Source organism: Rutilus rutilus (assembly GCF_951802725.1).
Source record: "Rutilus rutilus genome assembly, chromosome: 19".
Classification (NCBI taxonomy): Eukaryota; Metazoa; Chordata; class Actinopteri; order Cypriniformes; family Leuciscidae; genus Rutilus; species Rutilus rutilus.
This window is the reverse complement of record NC_140232.1, coordinates 21,226,042-21,251,861: the sequence shown is the minus strand read 5'-3', so window position 1 is coordinate 21,251,861 and position 25,820 is coordinate 21,226,042. Positions and strand designations below refer to the sequence as shown.

Below are 25,820 nucleotides of genomic sequence, written 5' to 3'. Positions count from 1 at the left end.
GGCAGCATAATCATACCAGCTTAAAAGGTGTGTGTGTGTTTTGTGTGTAACCTCTCTGCTACCTCTACAGAAAGATGTGATTGACATGTGCCCTCCTGCCATGCTTAAACCCTGCACACAAACTCACACATACACATACAGAGCTTGTGGAGAACAAAGGCCTCTCTTTGAGCTTAACGCACCCTGTGAAGAGTGTGTGTGTGTGTGTGTGTGTGTGTGTGTGTGCACGCTGTACGGAGGGGGTGGCGGAATAGAATCATAGAAGACCAATTAAGTTGCTGACAAACTGTGTTTATACAGGAAGGGGTCTCTCCCTTTCTCTCTACCTCTTGTACACACACACACTGGTGCTTCTGTTTCGAGAGCTTTACAGCCCTCAATAAGGGAAGGACGTGTTAGGGGTGTGTGTGAGCATGTGTGTGTGTGTGTGTGTGTGTGCTGATGGGCTCTTTGAAGTGAGCCCACGAGACAAAGAAAAAAGACAGAAAAAAGAAAGAAAGACTGAGAGAGAGAAAGAGACAGAGTGCAGAACAAAAGAAAAAGAGCTTTAAAATGAACAATGTCTCTCAGGAGGAATAAACCGTATGTGTGTGTGAATTTCCTGCTGAGACGCGTGCGGTGAACTTTCAACTTTGACCTTATTAGCCTGATCACTGGATCCCTGTGTGATTGTCCACATGTAGTCATCTACTATCAAAAATTTATGAATACAGCATTGTTAAAATTACAGTAAATGTAATAATAAAAGGAATTAATTCCAAAATTATTTGATTACAATTTAAGTCATTATTCACAAATAATCTTCTTCTCTTTAAAGTTGTTAACTTTGACTAACTGCCGTGGGATCATTGAGTTGAACTTTAAAATCAACGTAGTATGATTCACGTTGATCCGATTCACAAAATCAAGCCAAATGATTTGTTCACAAATTAGACTGATTTGGTTCTCCAGTTCAACTCACTGACTCAGTGATTCAAATGATTCAAGAGAAGAGTTGATTTCAATTTCAGTCTCATTATATGAAGCTGCTGTTTGGCTTCAGAAGATGTTGTATGACAGAGACTGAAAGAAAGGGAGTGAGAAAGAAGTAGGACATGAAGAGATTGAAAGACAGAGACCTGAGATCAAGGGAACTGAGTAAATTGAAAGAAATATTGAGTGAGAAATCAGAGTTCAGACTGAGACTGAACAAAAGAGAGATAGCATGAGAAAGTGAAAGGTCAGGGGGAGAGTCTTAGGGAAAATCTTAAGTCTTTATTCATGGAGGTCTGGTTCTGTCCCTGCCGTCCTGTACACACCTACATGTAATGAGGGTCAACTCACAGGTCAGCGCACTGAACAAAGTCTGTGTGTGTGTGGCAGATCTCATTGTCAGCTGACCTCAGTCCCACCGTAGAATGAACCCCGACACACACACACACACACACACACATTTTGAAGTTACACAACCTTCCACGCCCTTTAAAATAAAGAGAACATTCAGACAGACACAGTGTCCAAAAACATCCCACACACATCCGCTTAACACACCAGATAAAACGCACACAAGCTACAACATACATGAACTATGACCTTTTGACAAACATGTTCAACATGTTACAACATCAGAATCACAGACATACTGAGATAACCATACTGAAGTACCATGGTGATAGAATTAGACAATAGTATGACAATACTATTTTGTTTTCGATTTTTTAATATGCCATGGGAAAATCATGCATTTTGGATATACTCTATGTAAGTTTGAGGTCGGCAACATGTTATGCTCACCAATGCTGCAATTATTTGATCAATAACACAGTAAAAATTTACAATACACTCTTCTTTTTTTTAAAGAGTTTAAATATATTTTTAAAATGTAATTTATTCCTGTGATGGCAAAGCTGAATTTTCAGAATCATTACTCCAGTCTTCAGTGTCACATGATCCTTCAGAAATCATTGTAATATGCTGATTTAGAGCTCAAGAAACAATTGTTATTATTATCAATGTTGAAATTTTGCATATATTTTGTAAACTGTGGTACAGTTTTTTCTTTGATGAATAGAAAAGTTAGAAAAAAAAGAAAGTTTAAAAGAACAGCATTTATTTGAAATAGAAATCTTTTGTAACATTATAAATGTCTTTACTGCCACTTTTGATTAATTTAATGCATCCTTGCTGAATAACAATATTAATTTCTTGTCAGAAAAAAAATCTTGCGGATTTGTGACTCGTGTACAAAATAAAAACATTACATTTTATCAGTAACACTTTATAATAAAATTAATCAAAAAACAAACTAAAACTAGCATTATTACAATATATGATGCGTATCAGATAAGCAAATATTCATTAATATTTTGAGAACATTCAATATGTTATAAATCTTCTTTGTGGGCACCTTGAAGTATGTTCATGGACCCCACAGTCCCCTGACAGAAAACTTTGGCTCTACATTGATTTCTACATTGATGTCTGTAAATGATGGAGCCGTTTGTGTGATAGCAGTGCTAATTGCCTTGTGTGTGTTTGTGTGTAAACAGCTCATAGGAGAGATGGTACCGATAAGTGTGTGAACCAGATATGTTAATGACCACAAGATCTGATTATGGCAGAGACTCACATTGATATCTTTCCCGGCCCAGTTGCACTCTTCTCTCCAATCAACAGGCGCTGGCCAGTAGATCTGACAAAGAGAGAGTTCAGAGGTGAGGAAGAGTTTTGGCTTAAGGTTAGGATCTTAGTTTGCAGGGTTAGACGTGTTTAGTAGCTTGAGGGACATTCTCTCTGAACCCCATCAGAGACACAGTTAAAACACGTCCAGGGGCGATGCACACATGCACATACATCAGGACATATCCTCTCGTAACCACACCTGTGTGTGCTTGTGTGAGTCTAGAGCTATAGCACACAGTGACCGACAACTCTCACTAATCATTCCTTCTCTTTCCTTCCTAAAGAAATAAAAATCCATCATTCTGTCATCGGCACATTGGCCTGGACCACCATAAATCATCTGGTGTGACTTTAAAGGCTGAATAACTTTACACAAAATAAATGCTAAAGCTTCTTCACTGATTCTCTAGCACAAACACACACACAATTTAATCACATGTGGGCGGCACAAAATACTAGTGTAAACAGGCTTTTAAACATGCAATCGTGTAATCACTTCATTTGTTAATATAAGTAGGGCCAAGTTATGACCCTGGACTACTTCATTAAAATAAATGTATGACAGAGATATTAGAGAGAGCACAGGAGTGAAAAAAGCTGGCAGCAGATTCACAAAACATACCCAAGAACAAAGTTTGTTGAACATCTGAGACACAAGTTTGTTGATCCTGGGACAACATTCCTGTCCGAAATCTAGTCCTAGTCCTAACCCTATCCCTACCCCTAACCTAAACTACCCATAACTTCTCCCTAAAATCAGAGGGGATGATGGGAGAATAACACTGCTATAGAAACACCTAAACATGGCTGTAAGCCTAAACTTGACGTAAACTGTAAACCTGTCCCTCAAATCTGATTGGTTGTTTGGAATGTTGATCCAGGAACATGTTGTACTTGGTGAAATCAGATTTGCCTTGTAAATAACCTCAAAATGTAGGATAAATCTCAAAAGGAAAGATGTTTAATGAATTTATTGTATTGTTTTTAAATATTAAGCATTACAACAACATATTATTAGCACAATATTGTTGTGGTATATAATATTTTAGTATAGAAAATATATAATATACATACATAATATATACTAATATATACTTAATATTATATTAATATTATACATTATAATATAATATAATATAATATAATATAATATAATATAATATATATTCTTAAAATATCTATGAACACTTTAAGACTTTAAGAAGTTTTCAAGAATTGCATTTAAGAAATATCTTACAAACTTGTTAACTTTGTGAATCCGTCCCCAGGTGTTTATACTTTATATCAGTGAGTTATGATTGACTTTGTTAAAAACAATGATTGACAAACAGAATGGAAGATGTTTCCTTTCACTCTTACATTATGAATGAAGGAATTGAAGAAGAAGATGGAAAAAAAGAGAGTAAGGAATGTTCTCTACCTTCTGTTCCTGTTTGCTGATGTTGTCGAGGCTGAGAGATAAAAGAAAGTTACGAGCTCCAACAAACAGCCGCCCCCTCTCCTCGTCCAATAGGAGAGCTCCGAAACAACACGAACGCTCTAAGTCAAACCGCTTAACGCCGTTAAACTGCTGAAGATCTGGAGAACACACAAAAAAACTCAAATGTAAATCCAAACACATGTATGCAGACAGAAATATGTACATGAGATACAAGCCAGTTTCATCACCTTTATAAGCCAGCTTCATTCGGGGTGAGGAAGGTGAACTTCTGCTAGATGAAGCACTGACGTCGATCAGCCCTAGCAGGACCAGCGAGCTGCATATCATCATCATCATCATCATCATAGTCATCATCTTCTGAGGAGGACCAGAACTTCTTATCAGTTATAAACAGCAGACAGCTGCCACACAGATGGTTGACGGGGATGCTGGTTGTCGTGGCAGCTGTTGCCGTGGCGGATCTCAGTCGTCCTGCTTGTTGTGAAAGTGATGCTGTGGATGTGGAGTTTCCTCTCTACACCGAAAGCTGGACACCAGAAAAACAAAACAAAAAAGTGTTTAAGACTTTTCATTTCCCTTCCATAGCTAGTTTTCAGTACTTCCTGACCCCTTTTTCACCCGCTCCAACACTAGTCCGATAATAGCCATGATATTTCAGATATGCAGACGCACACACTCACACATGCTTTATTTCAGTAGCAGATGGTCTAAAACTACTGTCCTGTCTAAGATGAGGAGGGAGAAATCTGATCTCATATCGCACACACATACACAGAAGAAGCATTTGGTCTTGTTGAGCCGTTCATTTTAGTCTTTTTATGGTTCTGGTCCAGATTCACTGAACGCACAAACTGAAAGCCAAGATCCACTCGGTCAGAACACCGTCCAGCTCTCATTTCAGACCAACAACATCTAATTGCTGCCGTGAGTGTGTGTGTGTGTGTGTGTGTGTGTGTGTGTGTGTGTGTGTGTGTGTGTGTGTGTGTGTGCTTGCTTACTGCACTAGGTCATATTCAGCATGCGGAGGGTAAAGAAATAATGAATTAGAGGAGAGAACAGGAGAGGAGCGGTCTGACTCTATACAGTATAATTTTGAAGCATATCATTCAGATAAACTGCAAAAATCCTCAAGCTAAAACAGTAACCTCTTAGTCAAAACAGTCAGATAATTGAACACACTGACGTATTTACACACTTCTTGATTTTAATGTTCTCACTTTATCTCATATTTTGGTTTTAAGACTTTGTGTGTGTGTGTGTGTGTGTGTGTGTGTGTGCGTGTGTGTGTGTGTGTGTGTGTGTGAATATGAGTTCAGTATTTAAGACTTTAAGAGGAAACCGTATGGTCATTTTATACTATTTTTGTCCCTTTTTGTTATACTATTGACAGCCCTCCAACCTGTCCTCCCTTTTGTCTAATGCATGCCAAAATAAAATAGTGAGCATCTTTAAATTTCTTTCTTCATCTCTTACTGGTGTTCAGGTGCTAGTAAAAGACAGATTATTGCTGTATTTATTTAAGTACAAACAGTTGTGGTCATAAGATTACAACCTTTGCAGAATCTGCAACATGTTAAAAAATAAGAGCGATCATAAAAATTGCATTTTGTTTTTATCTAACACTGCCCTTTATAAGCTATTTCACATAACAGATGTTTATATAAAGTCCAGGTAACAATACACAGTATTAAGCACTCATGAACTTTGAATTGTTTCATTTGTGTAAATTAAGTTATTATTTTGGCTTGTGGACCATAAGTAAACATCTGTTATGTAAAATAGCTTATTCAGTACTACATTTTTAAGTTCCCTATCAATTTTCTTAAAAAATATGAACATTTTGAAGATTCCACAGGGGTATGTAAACGTTTAATCACAACTGTATACATGTGTGAGTTTTAGGCTTAGAGTTAGATGATAGAAATATATATTTAGCTCAGTATAAAAACAAAGTTATATGAAAACGTCCCACTATGATCTGTGTGTTGAAATGAAGACAGAGATAAATGATACGTATTATAAGAGGATAATACAACAGAGAGTGATAAATTACAATTTTAAAAAATCTGTTACATCTCCAAAACCCTGTTAGCAACACACACACACACGCTGCAGTGTTGAATTTTAATAAGTGTTAGTGAGCATCACCAGTAAGATGAGAGGAGACCTACTGACTCCACTGAATATAGATTTTACTCCCCGCCCCACACACACACACACTTACACACACAGTTTTACTGCACAGCTAAAATGTACAGAATCCTGAAAAACAAGACTATCCTCCAGCGTGTGAACTTTTTAAAAATGTATTTTAAACAGAGGAACAAATACAGCAGCATCCCAAACCAAATATAAAAGTGCTTTGTTTTTCTTCCTCTCTTTCTGTTTCTATCGCTGTGAATAATGGAACTATTCACACTGGCAGACAGCAGAAGTCTCATAATAAAACACACACACACACACACACACACACACACACACACACACACACACACACACACACACACACACACACAGTCCCTCTGTCTGTAGCGCTGTCACACTGATTAGCTGTGCTAATTTACTATAAACACACATTTAATATGAGCTACTGCAGGCCCGCATTCGAGTACATCCAGCAAGATTCACACCCCCCGTCCTGGGAGATTTATACAAGAGTAGAGCAGAAAAGTGCATCCCAGCGCCCTTCACATCTCTTTAAGCAAAGAGGCTGTGCCAACGCAGCAAATCATACATCATCATTACAGCCAAGGCTGTAGCAGGACTCGCTCGCGCGCACACACACACACACACACACACACAGAGAGGAAGACTCTTCCACAGGAACCAGGGCTTAAAACCAGACTAAATGCTGCTAAATCCAAAATAAACAAACAATAATTAACCTTAAGACCTCAATGCCACAATGACAACACCAGACAAAACAGACCAAATGAGAGAGAGAGAGAGAAGAGAGAAGGAGGTAACTGTGTCATAAGCCTCTCGGTTCATGACGCTCAGTGCAAGCAAGACCCTGAAGTGAGAGAAAGAGCGAGAGAGAGTGAAAGAGAAGAGGAGAAAGGAGTCAATTGTTCTGCTGAACGGCTCCTCTGGACTGCGACCAACTGTCAGAACGTCCAGTAAGGGAGCGAAAGAGAAAGGAAAGATCAAAACGTGTGAGGAAAGGCTTTGCTCACATGCAGGGGGAAATAAAGGAATAGTTCTCACACACAAAAAAGAGAAAATTCTGCCATTACTATCCCATGCTGTTCAAAACCTGCCCGACTGCATGAGAGTTCATGAGATTCTGAGAAATCGTACATTTTTTAACTTAAATTTGAGAAAGTCTGTTCTCTCGTTAAATTACTGTACGGCCTCAAAAGACTTGGAATGTAGTGTACAAGTTGTATGAACTACTTTCATTCAGCCCTTTTCAAAGCTTAAAAGCTCCAGAATTGTAATTGCTTGGGGAAAAAAAGCGTCCAGCACATTATTCACATTTTCTGCTTTTGTGTTTTAAGAAAGAAAAAAAGACATGCGATTTGAAATGACAGTGTGAGTAAAAGATGACAGACTTTTTGTTTTGGGGAAAACTATCCCTTTAAGCAAATGCAGGTAGTCTTTGTACTGGAAAGAAATAACCAACCTTGCTGACTTTTGTGTTTCAGTCTTTGTAGGTCCAACAAGGGCACGCTGGCACACTAACATGAGTTATTTTTCCCTCCTTAGTCTCTCACTTGTGACTCTCTCTCTCAGGCACATAGATGTGAACATAAAACCACTCAAAACCCTCTTGCTTTAGACCAACTACTACATTCTCTGAGATAAAACTATGTATACACATAACAAAGACAGACACAAATCCCTTAAAATGGAGTCCAGAAAATGAATTTGGCGGATCTCAGCCCTGTCAGAAGCAAACAGCAAGTTTCGGCAAGTGTGTGTGTGTGTGTGTGTGTGACTGCAGTGATCTCCCAGGTCGACCACAAGCCCTCAGTCCATTTAAAATAATACACACAAGTACAAAGCTCTCTCACACAGGCACTGTCAGAATGATAGATAGAATGAACTTTAAATTAGAAGAAAAAGGAGGGGAGAGAGATACAGAAAGAGAGTTAAGGAAAGAAAGGGGTTCAGATGGGCTAAAAGACTCAGAACTCTTCTTCGGGCTGATTGTGTAAGTCTGTGTGTGTGTGTACGACAAGCTTCACTATTACTATTGATTATACTTAATTATATTTAGTTAGTGATCTGAACAAATCAGTAACCATAAGTATTAGATTTCATCAAGTAGCTTTGCCTTATAGTAACCACCTAGAAAATCATCTTAGCAACTGCATAGCAACGCCCTGACAACCAGCTACAAAACCATAGCAACCATATAGAAAAGTCACACTAAAGCCCCACTGAAAGCACCTTAGAAACTGCATAGCAATACCCTGGCAACCTCCCACAGCACTCTAGCAAACATCTACAATTGCCCTAGCAACCACCTAGAAACGCACTTGTAACCGCATAGCAACGCCCTGGCAACCACCCACAAAACCATAGAAACCACTTTGAAAAGCTCTTGCGTCCATGCAAAACACCCTTGCGGCTGCATAAAGTCACACTAAAGCCCCTTTGAAAAGCACCTTAGCAACACCCTGGCAACCACCCACAACACTCTGATCTAGAAAACAACCTTGTATTTGCATAGCAACACTACAAACCCACTCAGAAAACTTTATTAATTGCACAGTGATGCCCTGGCAACCACTGACAATTGCTTTAGCAACCACATAAACTCCTTTGCAACCACCCACAACATTTGCCCTAGCAACACACTACAAAACCTTTTAGTAACTGCATAGCGATAGCAATGCCCTGCCAACCATCCAAATCATGCTAGTAACCACCAAGAATTTCCCTAGCAACCCCCTAGAAACACAAAATGTAAAAACCTTTTTAGGATTACTATTATTAACATTATGTAGAGCTTCACTCACACACATAAGGATATCTGTAATGTATAATGTGTATGTGTGTGTGTGTGTGTGTATGGCAAGGATCCATGGTTGCGGGGCTCGTTGCAAACACTTCTGGAGGGTTAAGGACTTATAGGACAAAACTCTTTTTCTCTCTCTCTCTGTCCCAGATAATAGTGCTCCTTAACCCCAGTCTGGTTTTCTGATTACCATGGTAACGTTGGGTATTTGATGGGTGTGCTGCTGTATAATCTTTAAAGTATATTAAACACTTTAAACCCCTTGAGTTCAAGAGTGTGTGTGTGTACGCACAATGTTCTGTTAATGTATTGTTTCTGGTGTAGAGTGTTTGTAGGGTCAGCTGTGTAAAAGAGCCGATAGAGTGGTGAGCTTTAAGAAGATGTAATTTCAATATGTGTGCCAATAAATGAAGGGTGTTTCACTTATAAAGTTTGAATAGAGGACACAGATACACAAACACACACACTCTGGAGTTCAGAAGGTAATAAACTCTTGTCCGACACCACAACATCCCACGACTTAAACAAATGAGCATTACGTCAGCATGAGCAGCTGACGTCAATAACAGCTGATTCATCACACTTACACATTCACATAAGAGATTCACTTCTTGTTAAGGGACTAGTTCTTTCTGAGAGTACTTTTAAAAGTATATTATGCAATGCAGAAGGTAACGTCATTTCAGCTACAATGTACTACAGGCACAGTGGACTCAATAAAAATAAAACCTCTTAAAACACACTTTTCACATTCTCACTATAGTTTGAAAATTCAGTTATTTTTTCTCTGAAAATCATTAAAGCGCTCATTTTCATCACATCTCAAATGATGTATTGTGTTAAACAGAATTTTGTGATGCAAATGACAGTGATGACATTTATAATATTTTTGGAATAAAATGACAAACTCTTGTCTTACTAAGGTTAATTTCACAGCTAGACATTTATAATCCTAAATACACACAATTAAATATTATTTTTGTAATAATTTTAGAAAATGACACACAATAAAAATAAACCATTAATAAGTGAAATTTATTGTGATTTTTATTTTTTCTTCACTTTCATCTTAACATATTTCAAGCTCTTTACTGAGACTGTTCTCTCCTTTCAAAAATAGTACTAACTTTACAAAGAAACTTTACTGGGGCAAAAGTGTTGGTGGAAAAAATGTATCAAAATATGTTCTCACACAATAAATTTTTTTTTTTTTTTCACTATTTGTTTCGATTTTTATAGTTTGAGTTTTAAAGTCTAACTCTGAGGAAAAAAATACAAAAACAAGGGTGAATTCATGGGTGATTGGGACACTTTTTGCCATTGAGATGACTTGGAAAAAGTGTCCTGATCAACCTGGATTCACCCCTACACAAAAAACACATTTGAAATGTAGCATATATATATATATATATGTATGTATAAAATGATGAAGGCATAATAAAAAAGGCTCCAAGACTATTTTTATGTGATCCTCATATAAAACCAAATAGTTAAAAGTTTAAAAAAACAACAACAATCAGACCCCAAATTCGAAGAAACACCTATAAGTAGTGTGTGTGTTGCACAAAGACCATCACTAGAATGATAGCGGTCCCGTCTGTGTGAACTCGGGATGGCACAGTGTATGAGTGTGTCTGTGTGTCTTACACAGGGACATCAGTCCATCTCAGCCCGTGTTGGATTCTGGGTCATTGTTGCTTGAGTTGTAAGACCCGTAGCTAATCACCATGACCGTGGTTGACTCGGCAACACGACATTAAACAAATTCTAGAACTAAGAGGGTGATTATCACTACGGCGACATCGCAGTGTCATCCACTCGGGTCCGGCCATAATATTCAAATCTGATTGGCCAGTAGGCGTGAACCACCGCAATTGACTTAACGTTTTGGGACTGAGGATGTCATAACTCACCCAGCTGACAGTTAAATGTGCTAATTAAGGCTAAAAGCACACCAGCATTTAGAAGGTGAAAATTACACGCTCCTCATTTCAGCCCTGGTTTAAGAGTTTTGCTTCTCATGGTTCTGTTTTTTTCACACACTCTCCTCTGACATTCACAAAACGTCCCCTCTGAACCTGTGATTAGGGTCTGCACACATTCCACATGCTTCTCAAACTGAATATTATCTATAGTCTATTTCACTCTCACACTTTTTCTCACCCCCCCCCTTTATCTCTCCCCCAGGGTCAAACCATCATGAAGTTAAGCCCTTTCACCCATAATCCTCTGTGTCTTTGAAGTGGACACACACACACACACACACACACACACACACACACACACACACACACACACACACACACACACACACACACACACACACACACACACACACACACACACACACACACACAGTTACTTAGTTATCTAAATGAGGACATATCATAGACTTATTTGCACTTCTAGAACATAATAATATATTATTTATGAACTGTTCTTCCATTGAAGGACATTCCTGGATGTGTCCAAAATTTCCTTTTCTTTTTAATCTTCAAAAGGGGGTCTGAGGTGGTCTTGCAAGGGTCAGTCAATTAACTTCACCTGAACTGTCAATTATCTCCAGCTAATTTTTGTGAAAAAGGAAAAAAACCTAAAGAAAATATATGTTAAAACAATAAACAATAAAACAAAGTTAACTTCAATTAAAGCTAGAGAAGCTAAAAATAATGTTTAACAATCCCTTCCACAGTAACATAAAATTACTATGTAATTTATATGAATTTGTACGTAAAAAAAATAATTATTTTAATGGATTATTTTAAATATAAGCTCATAGAAACATACATTAATATGGTACTAAATTCATGTTATTATAATGCCAGGCCTAAAATGCAAATCTTTTTTGTGATAAAATATGTAAAGTGGGTCTCTGCTCTGTTTCTTTATCCACTAAGGGGTCATGGCCTGAAAAAGGTTCAAAGACCCCTGATTAAAGTAGCTAAGTACATCCATGCACGCCTACTTTTAGAACAGAGACCATCTAAAAACTATCAAACCATCATCAGAGTGCTGCACATATCTGTTTCAGCTCTTTTGCACCACACACAAAGCATTTTCTCATGAGACCGATTTAGCTCTAGTCCCAGGCCACTTCCATCGGGCCATTTTCTGTGACCTAAAACAGCAGCAGAGTGGAACCAGTGGGAAATCCAACATAACTCACACACTGACAGGGTCAATCACTGGCCCCACCCCCTGGTAGGATTATAGATGATTGACAGGTGCTTTATAAATAAAATGACACTGATTAATATGACTTCAACCTTTTATTCTTGTTCTCTGTTCTTCTTTTTTCCCCTCACTCTCTGTTTTGTCTAGTAGAAGTGAAGGTCACATTTATTTGGATGGAAGTGGAAGTAGATTTGGAAAACGCTTTGACAAGTTTTCTCCTCTCCTTCCCGTTCCTGTCCCTGCCTTCACACACAGCGCCTGACTCCCTGGAGCGGCTGAAGATCTGCTCCCAGTAAGAGCTGTCAGAAGAGATTCTGGTGACTGGATAAAGAGACAGTGTGTGTGAGTGTGTCACAGCATACCGTCAGGAAGCTGTCAAGGCCTCTGGTATAATACTAATGATCATACACACACAGCAGTAACATTATTCATAGGGATGGTGAGAGATTATCAGTGGCTTGACTGATTATGCCGGGAACGTGATGGGAAGAGAGTGGCGGATCACTGCGGGAGTTTGAGCCTTCGACCCACAAGTCTCTGGGTTTCAGTTCCACGCAAACCCAATGAGACCATCAGAGCATCTCAAACACACACACAGGCTTCGCTGCACTGTATAATACTTTTATCATCTTACATTTAATCCCTTGTCAGTTCTATTGCAGTTTTGCTAAATTTGACTGACTCTGGGTCTTTCTTTCTGTTGCGCACACACACACACACACACACACACCTCTGGATGAGCTGTCTCAAAAGAGGCAGAAATCCCCTCTATTAGAGTGTAATTGAAAGGCAGGGGCAGCAGTAAAGAGAGATAGATGGGTTTTACACACACACACACACACACACACACACCTTGTTTCTCAGGTGTCAGTTAAAAGCGTGATTGGACCATGCAGGTGGGCCATTTATGGTTTCCAAGGAACCACCCAGCTGGGAAATCACCCTCAGAAAGAAACAGAGCAAGGTGTACTTAACAGGTCAAGGGAAAACTCACACACACACACACACACACACATCATAAAAAAACATCTAGTCCTCTGCAATTCACTTTTGATTAAACAAAAACACACTTTTCTCCTCATCTAAAGCCAAAAAATCCAAAACCCATCTATTATAAGTCAGACAGACAGACTGAGACAGAGACAAAACTTCTAAATGCATCTGTAAATGAAGCCTAAGAAACCTGAATTGGTTATATGGTAGTGGAACAAATTATGTAATGGCCTGCAAACAATAAAAATGTTCTATAAAGAATTTATTAGATTCACAGATGCAGAATCCACAGCAAACCTAGAGAATTAAATTATTTTACATCATTAACCAGAGATATGCACTTATATACTCCATCTTTACCTTGTGCACCCACACACAATCGAGTAACACGCACACATAAAAGATCACAGAAGCGCAAACACAATGAACACTGAACAGCAGGTTTTAACGATATGTGGCATGACAAATGTCAAGTAACTAAACGTGGATAAGCAGATCTACACAGGGAGTAGACGGCACAGACGCCAGCCTCGTGTGTGTGTGTGCACACTCAAGACTGTGTTTAGTTGGGTGAATGTTTAATTTAATCCAGTAATGAGCGCAGCTGCAAAACTGAACAAATGTAATTTCACACAGAACAAACGGCCTATATATACTGATGAAGAAAGAGCGGCTTTAGAGATTAAATGAAGTGTTTTTTTGTACTATCAAAATGTACTATCAGAGGTTTATCTTTCAGTTGGTTTTTTGTTTTTTCTTCCAGAATTCCAGGTGGTGATGCATGTGAAATATTCCAGATATAAAGCCATACCCAAATGAAAATGAAAAAACTGGTGCAGTTTCACACAGACTGGCTCAACTCATATATTTTATGATGCTGTGAAACACAGTGTGACAAAAATGTACATACAAAAAACAGCTAAATAATTCCATTTTACATTGTCATAAAAACAAATATATTAAATATACAAAAAATATAAAAGTAATGCAGTACAAGGCCGATAGGAAATATATATATGGACCCAGACTGTATAGTTCACTTAATTTTTTTTAATTCTGTCACCATTTACTAACCCTCATGTCTTTCCACATGCATATGGATTTCTATCCTACATAAAACACACATGGAGGTTCCTCGCAGAATGTCCAAGATGAATGCAAAATGAATACATTTATTCATATGATGTGATTACAATGACATAGAATCCCCTCTGTTTCTCTATATCAAACACCTATTTTAATTCTCCACCATTACTATTAATTCAATGAGGTAACAATTATATATATTTATATATATATATAATTTTTTTATTAATTGTTATGGATTGACCAAGTTTTAATGAAAAGTTCAAATAAAACACATTTTATGCTGTTCAATCCTAAAGTACGGTGTGTGAGTAGTTTCCAAAGGAATGCAAGCAGGAATTCTCATCATTGTCTCCACTGAGCACACACACACACACACACACACACACACACACACACACACACACACACACACATACACACACACACACACACAAACACACTCTCACACACTATATTGTATGTTCAGGAAAGGTCAATACCAGCTGACATTGTGCTAATGGAAATGTGGGAATTGCAAGTGCTAATCACTACTTGAGTTGATTAATTAAAGAAACAATCCGCACAGTAATAAGGAAACCACAGAATTACACTTTTCTCATCTCTACACACATACACAGACAAAACTGCCCCACTATCTGCTCTGAGGTGCCCTAGGGCAAATAACCATTGAGGGTGTGTACAGCAGCCAGGTGTGTGTGTGTGTGTGTGTGTGTGTGTGTGAGATTGACAGGTATTGATTTACTATGGTTGAGAGTGCTAGTGGGTAGAATCTCAAAGGGAATGGACATTCAACACTACACACACACACAGTTATTATATTTCACTTGATCATTCGTTTCTGCAGTGGCGCTTCTGCAGTATGTAAATATATCCACTGTAGATGAAGGTTAAGAAATCAAATAAGTTTGCTAAGAGAGGATTATTTTCTCTCTCTCTCTCTCAGGTAGCTTGTTAGGGGTTTGTGGGCATCAAATCAGAAACTGCAACCACCCCCAATCTCTCTTTATCCTGGGACTCCATTATTCACACACACACACACACACACACACACACACACACACACACACACACACACACACACACACACACACACACACACACACACACACACACACACACACACACACACACACACACACACTGCTATCTGTGCACATCCAATATCTTCTATCTTCTTTCATTATTTAAAAGCTGCTGCTGAACACACACTTTAGTCGACCACTACGGAATAATGAGCTGGGATGCAACATAACCACACACACACACACACACACACACACACACACACACACACACACACACACACACACACACACACACACACACACACACACACACACACACACACACACACACACACACACACACACACACACACACAGACAGACATGAGCAGCATACTATTGAGGGGTGTATGTAGGGACACATTCTCCCCATTTTCATGCGCGCCGTGCACACACACACACACACACACACACACACACTTCTACTCCTTGATGAGCATTAGCTAATCCACACTGACGGGCCTGCTCCATTACCCATAATCCTTAATGCCTTTTTAATGTATCGTTCTTACTTTTTCACTCTGTCTCTCTCTCTCTTTCTATGTAGTGGCATCTTTAGCCGATGGATTTGAACCTGTGTGTGTGTCCAGTCACACTCAGTCCGGTTCTATTAAAGGAGAAATCTATCAGTGTCACACAGTCATTTACACCTTCTACAGAGGTGTCACGCTGTATTCCATCCCCTATTACAACCAGTTCCTAGAGCTCTAGTGAGGCCGAAGGTGAATGACAAACGGGTTGGGAAGGAAGTAGAGAGGGAGACAGAGGAATGTTCTTTATTTACAGTTATTTCAATGCCTCTTAACAATTCCTGTTCCTTAAAGCTTCCATTAACAATTCATTAATGGAATGAATTTGAATTTGAGGAAGAACTATTTGGATAACTGAAATGCAATTCTGTTACCTAAAGGGACATGGTGAAGAAAAAAAGTGAGATGGGAGGAAAAATTATATGTCAATGCTTTTGAGTTCCCTCCCAAATGAATTGCGTTCCACCAATAAACTTTGCGTTCTAGCACAAAGAACAAAAAAGTTTAACGGGAAATGCAAAACTTTTGCGAGCGAACACAAAAGCATTGAAATACAGTATCATTTTTCTTTCCATCTCATATTTTTTCTATCACCATGTCCCTTTAGGGGCTCTGTAGTTACCAAATGCTGGAATTACTTAAATACTAAATGAAACAAAGTGGTCACATATTTCATTCATTTAAATAATTTTTTATAAAATACCACTGACAAAACTCATAATGCGTCTTTCCAAACCAACCTACAACTTGCAGGTCGTCATGATTTATCTGTTCCCTCTTTAATCATAGCCACACAACAACAGACGTACACACTTACATGCACTACACAAACAAACACACTCCCTGTTTTAAAAAGCATGCGTTCAGGAATGCCTCCCTCTTTTTAATCAAGCAGCGATGTTTTGTCATCTTTCAGACCCATATGAAAGCTCACACACACACACTTCTGTGGGCACTGTCTAATGACATCATACCTCTATAGGTTTTACTTAAAAAATAAACATGTAGTGATGGAAAATACTTCAGTCAAAAAAACATTAATCTGAGAGGGGTTTATCGAGCTCAGTGGCATGTGTTATGTGTATTTACTGTGAAAGCAATGTATACAGTATGTGCACAGGTTTAACTGTACAGTATTTGTGCAGGTCAAATGTTTTTCTTTCATGTGTTTCTATACTGATATCAAAAAGATTCAGATTTGAGGTTTAGAAAATATCATTACCTCCATTTAGAAACCTGTTTAAAAGTTTTTGATCAAATACATGCATAATAGAAAAAAATCGTACTGCCCCTAAAAATTTGAACGGTAGTGCCTGTCTAGTGAAACTGTGTATGCGTGTGTATAGTGAAAGTGTGCGTAAGTGAGAAGTGAAATGTGGCAACAGCAGCACAAAAGACCATCACAATGACCTTAATCAGCACATGCACACACACTTACGTCATAAAACAACTTGTACACCACTCGCACACACACCACTGCGTGAACACACAAACATTCATGATGTGCATTTGCTACAGTATCATTACAAAAATCAACACCCTCCTGCACTGCTCTCTAATCCTTCCTGATCTATCATTCTTTCTTATCTTTACATCTCCTCTCCCACCAAAGTATGTTGTCCCACCTTCAGTAAACTGACCTGTTCAACTTTTCACGTTTCTACACCTGTTGACTTGGTCCTGTTCTTCTCTCGCCATCTTAATATCCTCTAAAAACCCGCGGCAGACATTCTAAAGAAAGACACTCGACATAAACAAAATCAAAACAGGAAGAGATAAAACGTTTTATAGACAGCTCTGTTATTGTTAAATTATTAACTTTCGGCAAGCTTTATACCAAACCAGCACTTTGGTCTTGCTCAAGCTACAATGAAAGTTTCGTTTAGACTTGAAGAGATTGTAAAAGATTACAAAACCTCTTGTAATGAAGTGTCGTTGCATACAGGGTGGTGTTATGTGTGACTACAGAAAACATGTCTGAATATACAATATATCAAAAGAGAGAACAGAGCCTCTGCTTTAATTTTTTTTTATATAATAATTTAATTATGTAAGATTCATGCATTCCTTTTAATCAAAAGTTGGTAGTTAAAAAAAGCAACATTTTGAACAAAAAGTGGAGAAATTCACATTTTTGTCTAAGACTTCGTCCAGATTGGATTCAGAAGAAGTAAATCACGTTCATCAAAACCCCCAAAGCTTCACAGTCCTATACCTCTTCATGGGTTCGTTAGGCAGTTTTGGTTTATTTGCCGTTTAATGTTGGATGATTGCGTTAGCTTACATGTGCGTAAGCAATGCTTCTATCGCTTGTTTCTGCTTCTTCGCCTGTGTTTTGATCCAGAGATTCTGTACTCTTTCCGAAGATGCGTAATAGCGCCCCCCCAATTGTATTACAGTAAAACATGGATGGAAAGAGTTAATGGGCAATAAGAGATAAATTGACAATATTAAAATTCTGTACAATTTTGTAAAAAAAACAAACAATCATTTTAAATGCAAAAAAATAAATGTAAGCATTATAGCATTACTTTCATAGACCTATTTATCAACTTACTTATATAAATATATAAATATATAATACATAAACCGATGTGTTGGTTTGTAGTTTAATAAATTCAAATGGCAAATAACATAAAATCAGAACAGTCAACTTGATGTTGTTGTGGAATAACTTTCTAATGGATGCCAGAATAGCATGTCAGAATCTGAAATCTCCAAGCTCACCAAGTCTAGGAAGAGCCAAAAGTGCTCATGTTAGATTTACGTTTTGAACATAGTTCGGGAAAGCTGCTACAGTTATCCCACATGATGTTTTTCCACATAATCCCGCACATCTCAAAAACACGAGCCGTTAAATCGCTCCTCTATCCCTACACTACACCATGTGCCACTTTACATGATCGCTTTTATCTAGTTTTGGGCCAAAAGACACAGCTGTTCATCCTAATAGCAGAGCCCGTCTACGGAGAGCCTGTCCACTCCCTATTAAGCCCTATTGTACCGAATTTTGGCTGTAGTACCACCAGCGTTCCACTGGGGGCGATCGCCATGAGTGCAGAATGAATGGGAGTCAATGGGGCTAGACGGCTAAATTTGTCTCTTTCACCCGATTGCCGTTGAGAAATCTCAGATCTGATTGTAGATTTTGCAAGTTCAACATGGGTTTTAGGTCGAAAGTTGAATGAACGAGTACTTATGTCCTATTGATTTCTTACAGGTTGAGTTATTGTTGCCCATAACACGCTAGCATTCTGCTAATGACGTCAGCATTCTGACGTCACTGACATTTTGAAAGACTTTTTAAAGCAAATAAGTGACTCTAAAAAATCTAACACCCAGTAATGTGTAATTTCTTTGCATCTCCTTTCGAATACAACATTCAAATTACTAGACAAAAAATTATATCATGAGAAAAGTGGATTTTGAGGGGTATACCGCCATTGACCTCCATTCATTCTGCACTCGTCCTGTGAGCGCCCTCATATGGAATCAGAGTGGAACTGCAACCAGTTCAGAAGCCGGAAGTGTAGTGAGAGTGAAACTTCTCGCCATATTAGACATTCTCTGCTAATAGCTTCCTTCTATTCTACTAACCCTTCTATACTTCCTTCTACAGTATCTGAACATGTGAGGTACTGTAGGATTTGAAGATCTAAACCTTCACATCTTCATTTGGACAGATCTCAAATTGATATATTGAGTCACCGGCTGCATCCAAAATTACATAGTCTCGAGAACTTACTTTGCGAGCGCTAAAAAAGTTTGAATGTGTGTTGTATGAATGTAATTTGGATGTACTACATCCGCCATGTTGTCATTATCATGTGACCTACCAGCGTCAGTTGCGTTGCTTTACCTCCATTCAAAAATCATCTCCCGTGACCTCATGGGATAGTACATTTTCCATACTCTTTCACATACTTTTGTCACATCCTGTTTTTCACCTGTAGGGAAGCATATGATTTCGGATGCAACCACTGAGTCACACTGCTGTTCAAGAGACATTGCTGTAGGCCCTAATCGAGTTTTCTCAACCACAAAAAAATAAAACAATAAAAATACCGCAGAGTATTTAGTCTTCATCTGCCTGTAACTTTCATAATAGAGCAACAATGGAGAATTGATTATGTAACAACAGTATTTAAAGGAAGTTCAAAATTTCTGAGGTTGCTTTATCTACCCAAAATATTCCAAAGTCTGTGCAAACATAAGTGACATATCACTTTTCCATGACCTTTTCAGGTGTGCGTGATTACTTTAAAAAATCATTTTGATTGCGACTGATTCAATAATGAATCATTCAGTGAACTGATTCAACTGATTAATTGAAAAGAACTGACTCAAAATGACATCATTATGGCTTGTTATCAAGTTTAACTCTAAACAAAAGCAATGTCTAGCTGATGAAATGTTTTAAAGTGAAGTATATTATGCCTGGAGAGCACACTTGTAAGATTCCTGATATATTTTCCATGGCTTTGAACTCAGAAACATTCACAGTCATGTACAGAATGATTTCTTTGTTACAAGACAACCTAATGTGTCCAGGCCTACAGGTCCCACCACAGTTAAATAGTACTACACTCCACAAAACAATCAATAACCCCACCATAGAGACACTCGCCCACACCCACCCACAATCTCCAATCAGAACAGAATCTCCAGCAGTGACAAGACATCTGACAACTGTGGTCTAATAGATGGATATAAAAGGCCCTAAAAGAGAGTGTGAGTTTGTGTGAGGGTGAAAGCATGAGTGTGTGTGCGCGCTTGTGTGAGGAGGGGGAGCCAAATTAATCTGGGGTCTGATACCCCCCTATGGGAGCAGCTCAATTAACGATCCACACCGGCTGAGGCACCGGGCTAAAAGCCATCTCACTCTCAATCTCTCTTACTTACTCTCTCTCTCTCTCTCTGTCTCTCTACCCACCCCCCAATCCTGAGAGCAAGAATCAAGGAGCCAGAGAAAAATAAAGAAAGTCACTTGGTGATGCACATTGAAGGAAAGTCTGGGACCGTTCGGTTGTGTGCTGCGCGAGTCGTTGCGTGTAATTTCATCAAGCACATGCACACACAATGTTCTCTTAGAGTCGCCACTAAAACAACACGACATTCTTCCCCTCACCGAAAACACAGCTGACCAAAAACACAGCACACGGTGTTTCTGTGTGAATGCATGTGAATGAGAGAGTGTGTGTGTGTGAGAGAGAGAGAGAGTAGGTATGTGAGTGTTTGTGTGTCTAATTACTATTTTGGGTAGTGTATGGTATGGATTATGTGTGTTTTAGTTTGTAATGTATACATACTTTGCTATAGTTTGGGGCCAAAATCTGACACAAACACTCTTTTGGGATGGCCAGGATGTTCGTAGTTTAAAAAAACTGATTGATTGATTGATTGATTGATTGATTGATAAATAAAATAAATAATGTATTGTAATTGTAAAAAAAGTATATACACACACACACACACACACACACACACACACTCACACACGCACACACACACATATACTGTACATATATAGATTTTATATAGAGTTCAATTATTGTGTGTATGTGTGTGTGTATATATATATATATATATATATATATATTTATATTTATATAAGGGCTCATATATATATATAAAAATGTCTATGGAACATTTCCACTCAGAAAAAAATGTGTATGTGTTTGTGGGTGAATGTACAATCTTATCTTGTCATCTTTCCATTAATCTCTGATGTTTTGGGGTTGAAAATACAAAAATCATAAAATGTTGATGATGAAGTGATGATAACAGTCTTTTGCTCTTTGTGTGAACCAAAGAACATCATCCCATGAGCACCACAGGAACCGTCAGAGTTGCACCAGGGTAAATATTTCAGCAGAAACACACTTACAGAACGAACTTGTCTTTCCCTATCACTCTTCCATTCTTTATCTGTCTCTATCTCCCTTGCTTATTCACAGACCATTTAATCTTTTAATATCACCCTATATTAAGAAAACACAGTCCAGTTAGATCAGTCCACACACATACAGAGAGAGACACCCAATCTAAACAAGTGTTTATACCCGTAACAACACATCAACCCATAATGTATCCATACATTACACAATGTATCTCAGACTAAACTACAGTATTCATATCTAAAAATACAATACCAAGCCATCATTCAAGCACATGCACAAAGAGGTCGAACAGCTTGTCGCATTGGAGGGCTCCCTACCCAATATACACATTCTCACTTTTTAAACTGTGTGTACGGCCTTTATTCAAAGTATTACAAATATCAAAAATATTAAATACAGGTTAATATAGATACATCTCAGACAATCACAAATGAAAGAGGCAGAACCTTCCACACACACACACACACACCTACATGTACTAACACAGCATTGCTAGAAAAGAAACTTACCTATTACTCTTTCAGCTTTTTTCTTTCTGCTTTTATCTCTTTCTTCCACGAGTTTTTTAAGCCTCAAGTTCATCCGTTCCTGACAGGTGCCATGGTCCCGTAGACTCCAGAGGAACGACAGGCTCACACACACACTCTCCTCAGCCTCTCCAGAACACACACACACACACACGCTGTGAGGAATAATGACAGATCACAGCAGCAGAAACAGTCCACGCATGAACATGTGTCTCCAATGTGAAGTCCAAGACTTCTTTTAATTCATGTGTCTGTCTTTTTCCCCCCCTCTCTCTCTCTCCCGCTCTCTCTCTCTCAGTCTCTTCTGTCCTGGTCTGAAGTTATTTTCCAGACTTCCTTCTTTCCTTTTTCTCCTTAATTTTATTTCTCAGTGGCTAATTCCACAGTTTCTTTCTCAATCTACCTTCTTTTTCCCCCCTCTCTCTCTCTCTTTCAGTCTTTCTCTGCTTTGGTTCTTGCGCTGACTGCTACCGCAGAGCTCTCCAGATTTCCCTCTCTCTCTCTCTCTCTCTCTCTCTTTCCCCTCCCTCGGTCAGCCACTCCCTCCTGGATGGCAGGCTATTATGGGTGGAGACTGGTCAGAGGTAAAAGTCTCTCTTTCTCTTGTGAATACAGGGATGTACACTATCAGATGTGTGTTTTGTTACGTTGGAATGTTTTAATTAGTTCTGGATGAGTTCCTGTAAACTGCAGCGCAACTTTAGTTCAACTTAGGAGTGTAATGAGGTAAATTATTAAAGGGATAGTTTACCCAAAAATTTAGTTAACCCTAATGTCAACCTAGGAACTTAAGAACTCAAAATGACAGATTTTTTTTAAAGAATATTCTAGTTTTTCAAGTCTTCTGAAGCCATATGATAAGATTGTGTGAGGAACTCAGAATCATTATCCACTGAACATCTTTCATCAGAGGTCATAAGAAATTAGCAATGTCTGATTCATGAACGAATCATTCTTGAGTCAGATATCTTCAATGATTCAGTTGATCCAGTTCACAAAACCAACCTACTGTAAATGATTTGTCCACAAATTGGACTGATACGGTTCTCAGATTCAATGATCCGGTCGCAGTGGTTGACAGCTCACTGGTGGGAAGTCAGTGAATACAAATGCAAATCTTGGTTGGTCACAAAAAGATATTGTAGGACTTCAAATGACATTATGATGTTTTATGTTGCTTTTTCATCCTTTTTTGAAGCTTGAAAGTCCAGTCACCATTTATTAACTGCAGGAAAAAGACACTTTTCCCCCACAGTCTCTACTTTTTTTTTTGTTTCAGAAAGAAAAATGAATACATTTATATGGGTTTGGAATAATAATAAAGTGAATAAATTATGACAACATTTTCATTTTTGGGGTGAACTATCCCTTTAACTCTATATTTAAAACAGTTTCCCATGAACATATATCCGTCTAACAGTTGAGATCTGCAATCATTACAAACACAGGTCAGTGTGAGCTGCACTACACACTTTCGACTGAGTGGCGTCATTATGGCACCAATGAGACACTCTAGAGGGCAACAGTCAGCAAATATGATTCCATCAAGCTCTCAAACACATTTACATTTTCCCTCTATCTCCTTATTTTTATTCTATTTTCCACCCCCAAACACACACCTTCATTTCCAGGTCTTTGTCACCTGAAATCACAATAATCAGAGATACACGACTGTAGCAAGTTGCACTGTGAGAGGAAGAGAGAAGAGGAAGTGAGATAGAAAGAGGGAGAGCTGGCCCATGTTATATGATACTTACCATAAGCTGTCATGGAGACCTGATGTCGTCAGCAGCATATAATGTAAACCTTTGTTTTCCATTAGCTTCACACACAGACATAGAAACAGACAATAACACACATGCACAGGTGTAAGAGTGATTTAAAATATCATTAGATATTTTAAGCAAGAAAACAATGACAAGCAATTAAGAAAAGTAGCACAGAAATTCAAAGTGAATCCCCATTTGCAACCTATTAAACTTTCAGAACAGGACATATTTCAGATTGAAACAGGATATTGTTTATGAGATAAAAAATGAGGAGATAAAGCCAGACGGGACTGGATGCGAGTTTGCTGAAACAATGTTTAAACAGCCGCTTGGCTTGGCTTACTTTATTCATTAGCCCATGCAGTAAAAAGCGACATAGGGAAAAAAAGGAAAGAAAGAAAGTCATCTGAAAGTCGGAAGTGCACGTTTGTATACATATTGATGAAATATTACCTTTTTTTTTTCATATGGTTAGCATTTCGTTCACAATAAGAGGTACCAGGATAAGACATCAAGAAAGTAACTAGTGTCAATTCTGATTTCATGTAGAATAGTGGGATGACAATGGATACTACGTCCCTACAAACACTATTAAAGGGGCCATGAATTAAGAAATCAAATTTTCCTTGATCTTTTGACATATACAGTAAGTCGTAGGTTATTATAAAAATATCCTGTAAGTTTCAGAACACAAAACTTCCTCATTAGTCCAAAAACAGCTTTCATTGACACCAAGCTGCCCAAAATTTTTGGATTTTGTCACATTATGATGTAATAGTGTGGCGAAAGACATCGTTGCCTCTTTAGCCCCGCCCATCGATTCGCGCATGTCATATAGTAGTAAATACGAGAGAGACGCAAACACAGGATTACTTCAGCAACAAAACAATAAAGATGCCTCTGAGGATTACAAGATGTTTTGCGAAGAAGCAAACCTTATTTTAAACGAAGTTCCAGATCACGTCAGTAAGACACTGTTCGTTTGTTGGCTTAATTTTCCTGCAAATTCGTTTTAAACAAGACACTGTTCAGCGCAGGCATTTCCAAAAGACTGAAAATAAAAGATGATGCAGTGCTAACTATATTGGATTCAACAGCAATGTCGCAACACACAAGTGTGAGTAACTATGTTTTTACCATGTGTCACTATTACTTTGTCTGTTACAGATTGTTTGATATGTTTATTTATTTTTTGAGTATTTATTTATTTTTGTATTTATACTGTAGCGCCGCAGTCAGACTGTGAATAGTTGAGATTTTCTGTTTTTCCTTTGCTTCAGCATTTAAGGGTTTATCACGGGGATTTCCTGATCCAGAAGAAAACACGTAGATAATGTTGTTTTATAGCGCCATTCGCTATAATCCTGAATAAAAGCTTCAGTTTTATTTAAAACATGACACTGCAATTTATCACTCTATCGAAAGGGATAGGCTAAAAGAAGGACAGTGCGACAAATGATGGTGCATTCATTCATAATTCCATTTACACAAAACAAAGTTATCATGAAAACTATAACTGTGGTAACTCAGTAGCCTACTTAAACTTTACTTGTCACAACCAAGAAATAGAAAGCATATGTAATATGCATAAATGTTTCACATTGTTGTTGGGTGCGTTTCCTCCGAGGAGGCAAGGGAGGCATTGCCTCCTCAAAAAACTGAATAAGGTTTTTTGTGTAAAAGTCACTTGTTTTTATAAAGTAACT

At 38.2% G+C, this 25,820-nt stretch overlaps 1 protein-coding gene across 1 annotated transcript in view; it reads right to left on the bottom strand.

Moving 5' to 3' along the window:
• Window positions 1–22,852, bottom strand: part of sema3b (sema domain, immunoglobulin domain (Ig), short basic domain, secreted, (semaphorin) 3B) — a 31,637-nt gene extending 8,785 nt beyond the window's left edge. The window contains exons 1-4 of the mRNA XM_084389296.1: window positions 22,328–22,852; window positions 4,330–4,628; window positions 4,082–4,239; window positions 2,609–2,671 (exon numbers count right to left, since the gene is read on the bottom strand). Coding sequence (XP_084245422.1) covers window positions 2,609–2,671; window positions 4,082–4,239; window positions 4,330–4,456 — 348 coding nt within the window. The 5' untranslated portion in view covers window positions 4,457–4,628; window positions 22,328–22,852. The remainder of the gene's footprint in view (window positions 1–2,608; window positions 2,672–4,081; window positions 4,240–4,329; window positions 4,629–22,327) is intronic.
• Between the last annotated feature and the right edge of the window lie 2,968 nt (window positions 22,853–25,820).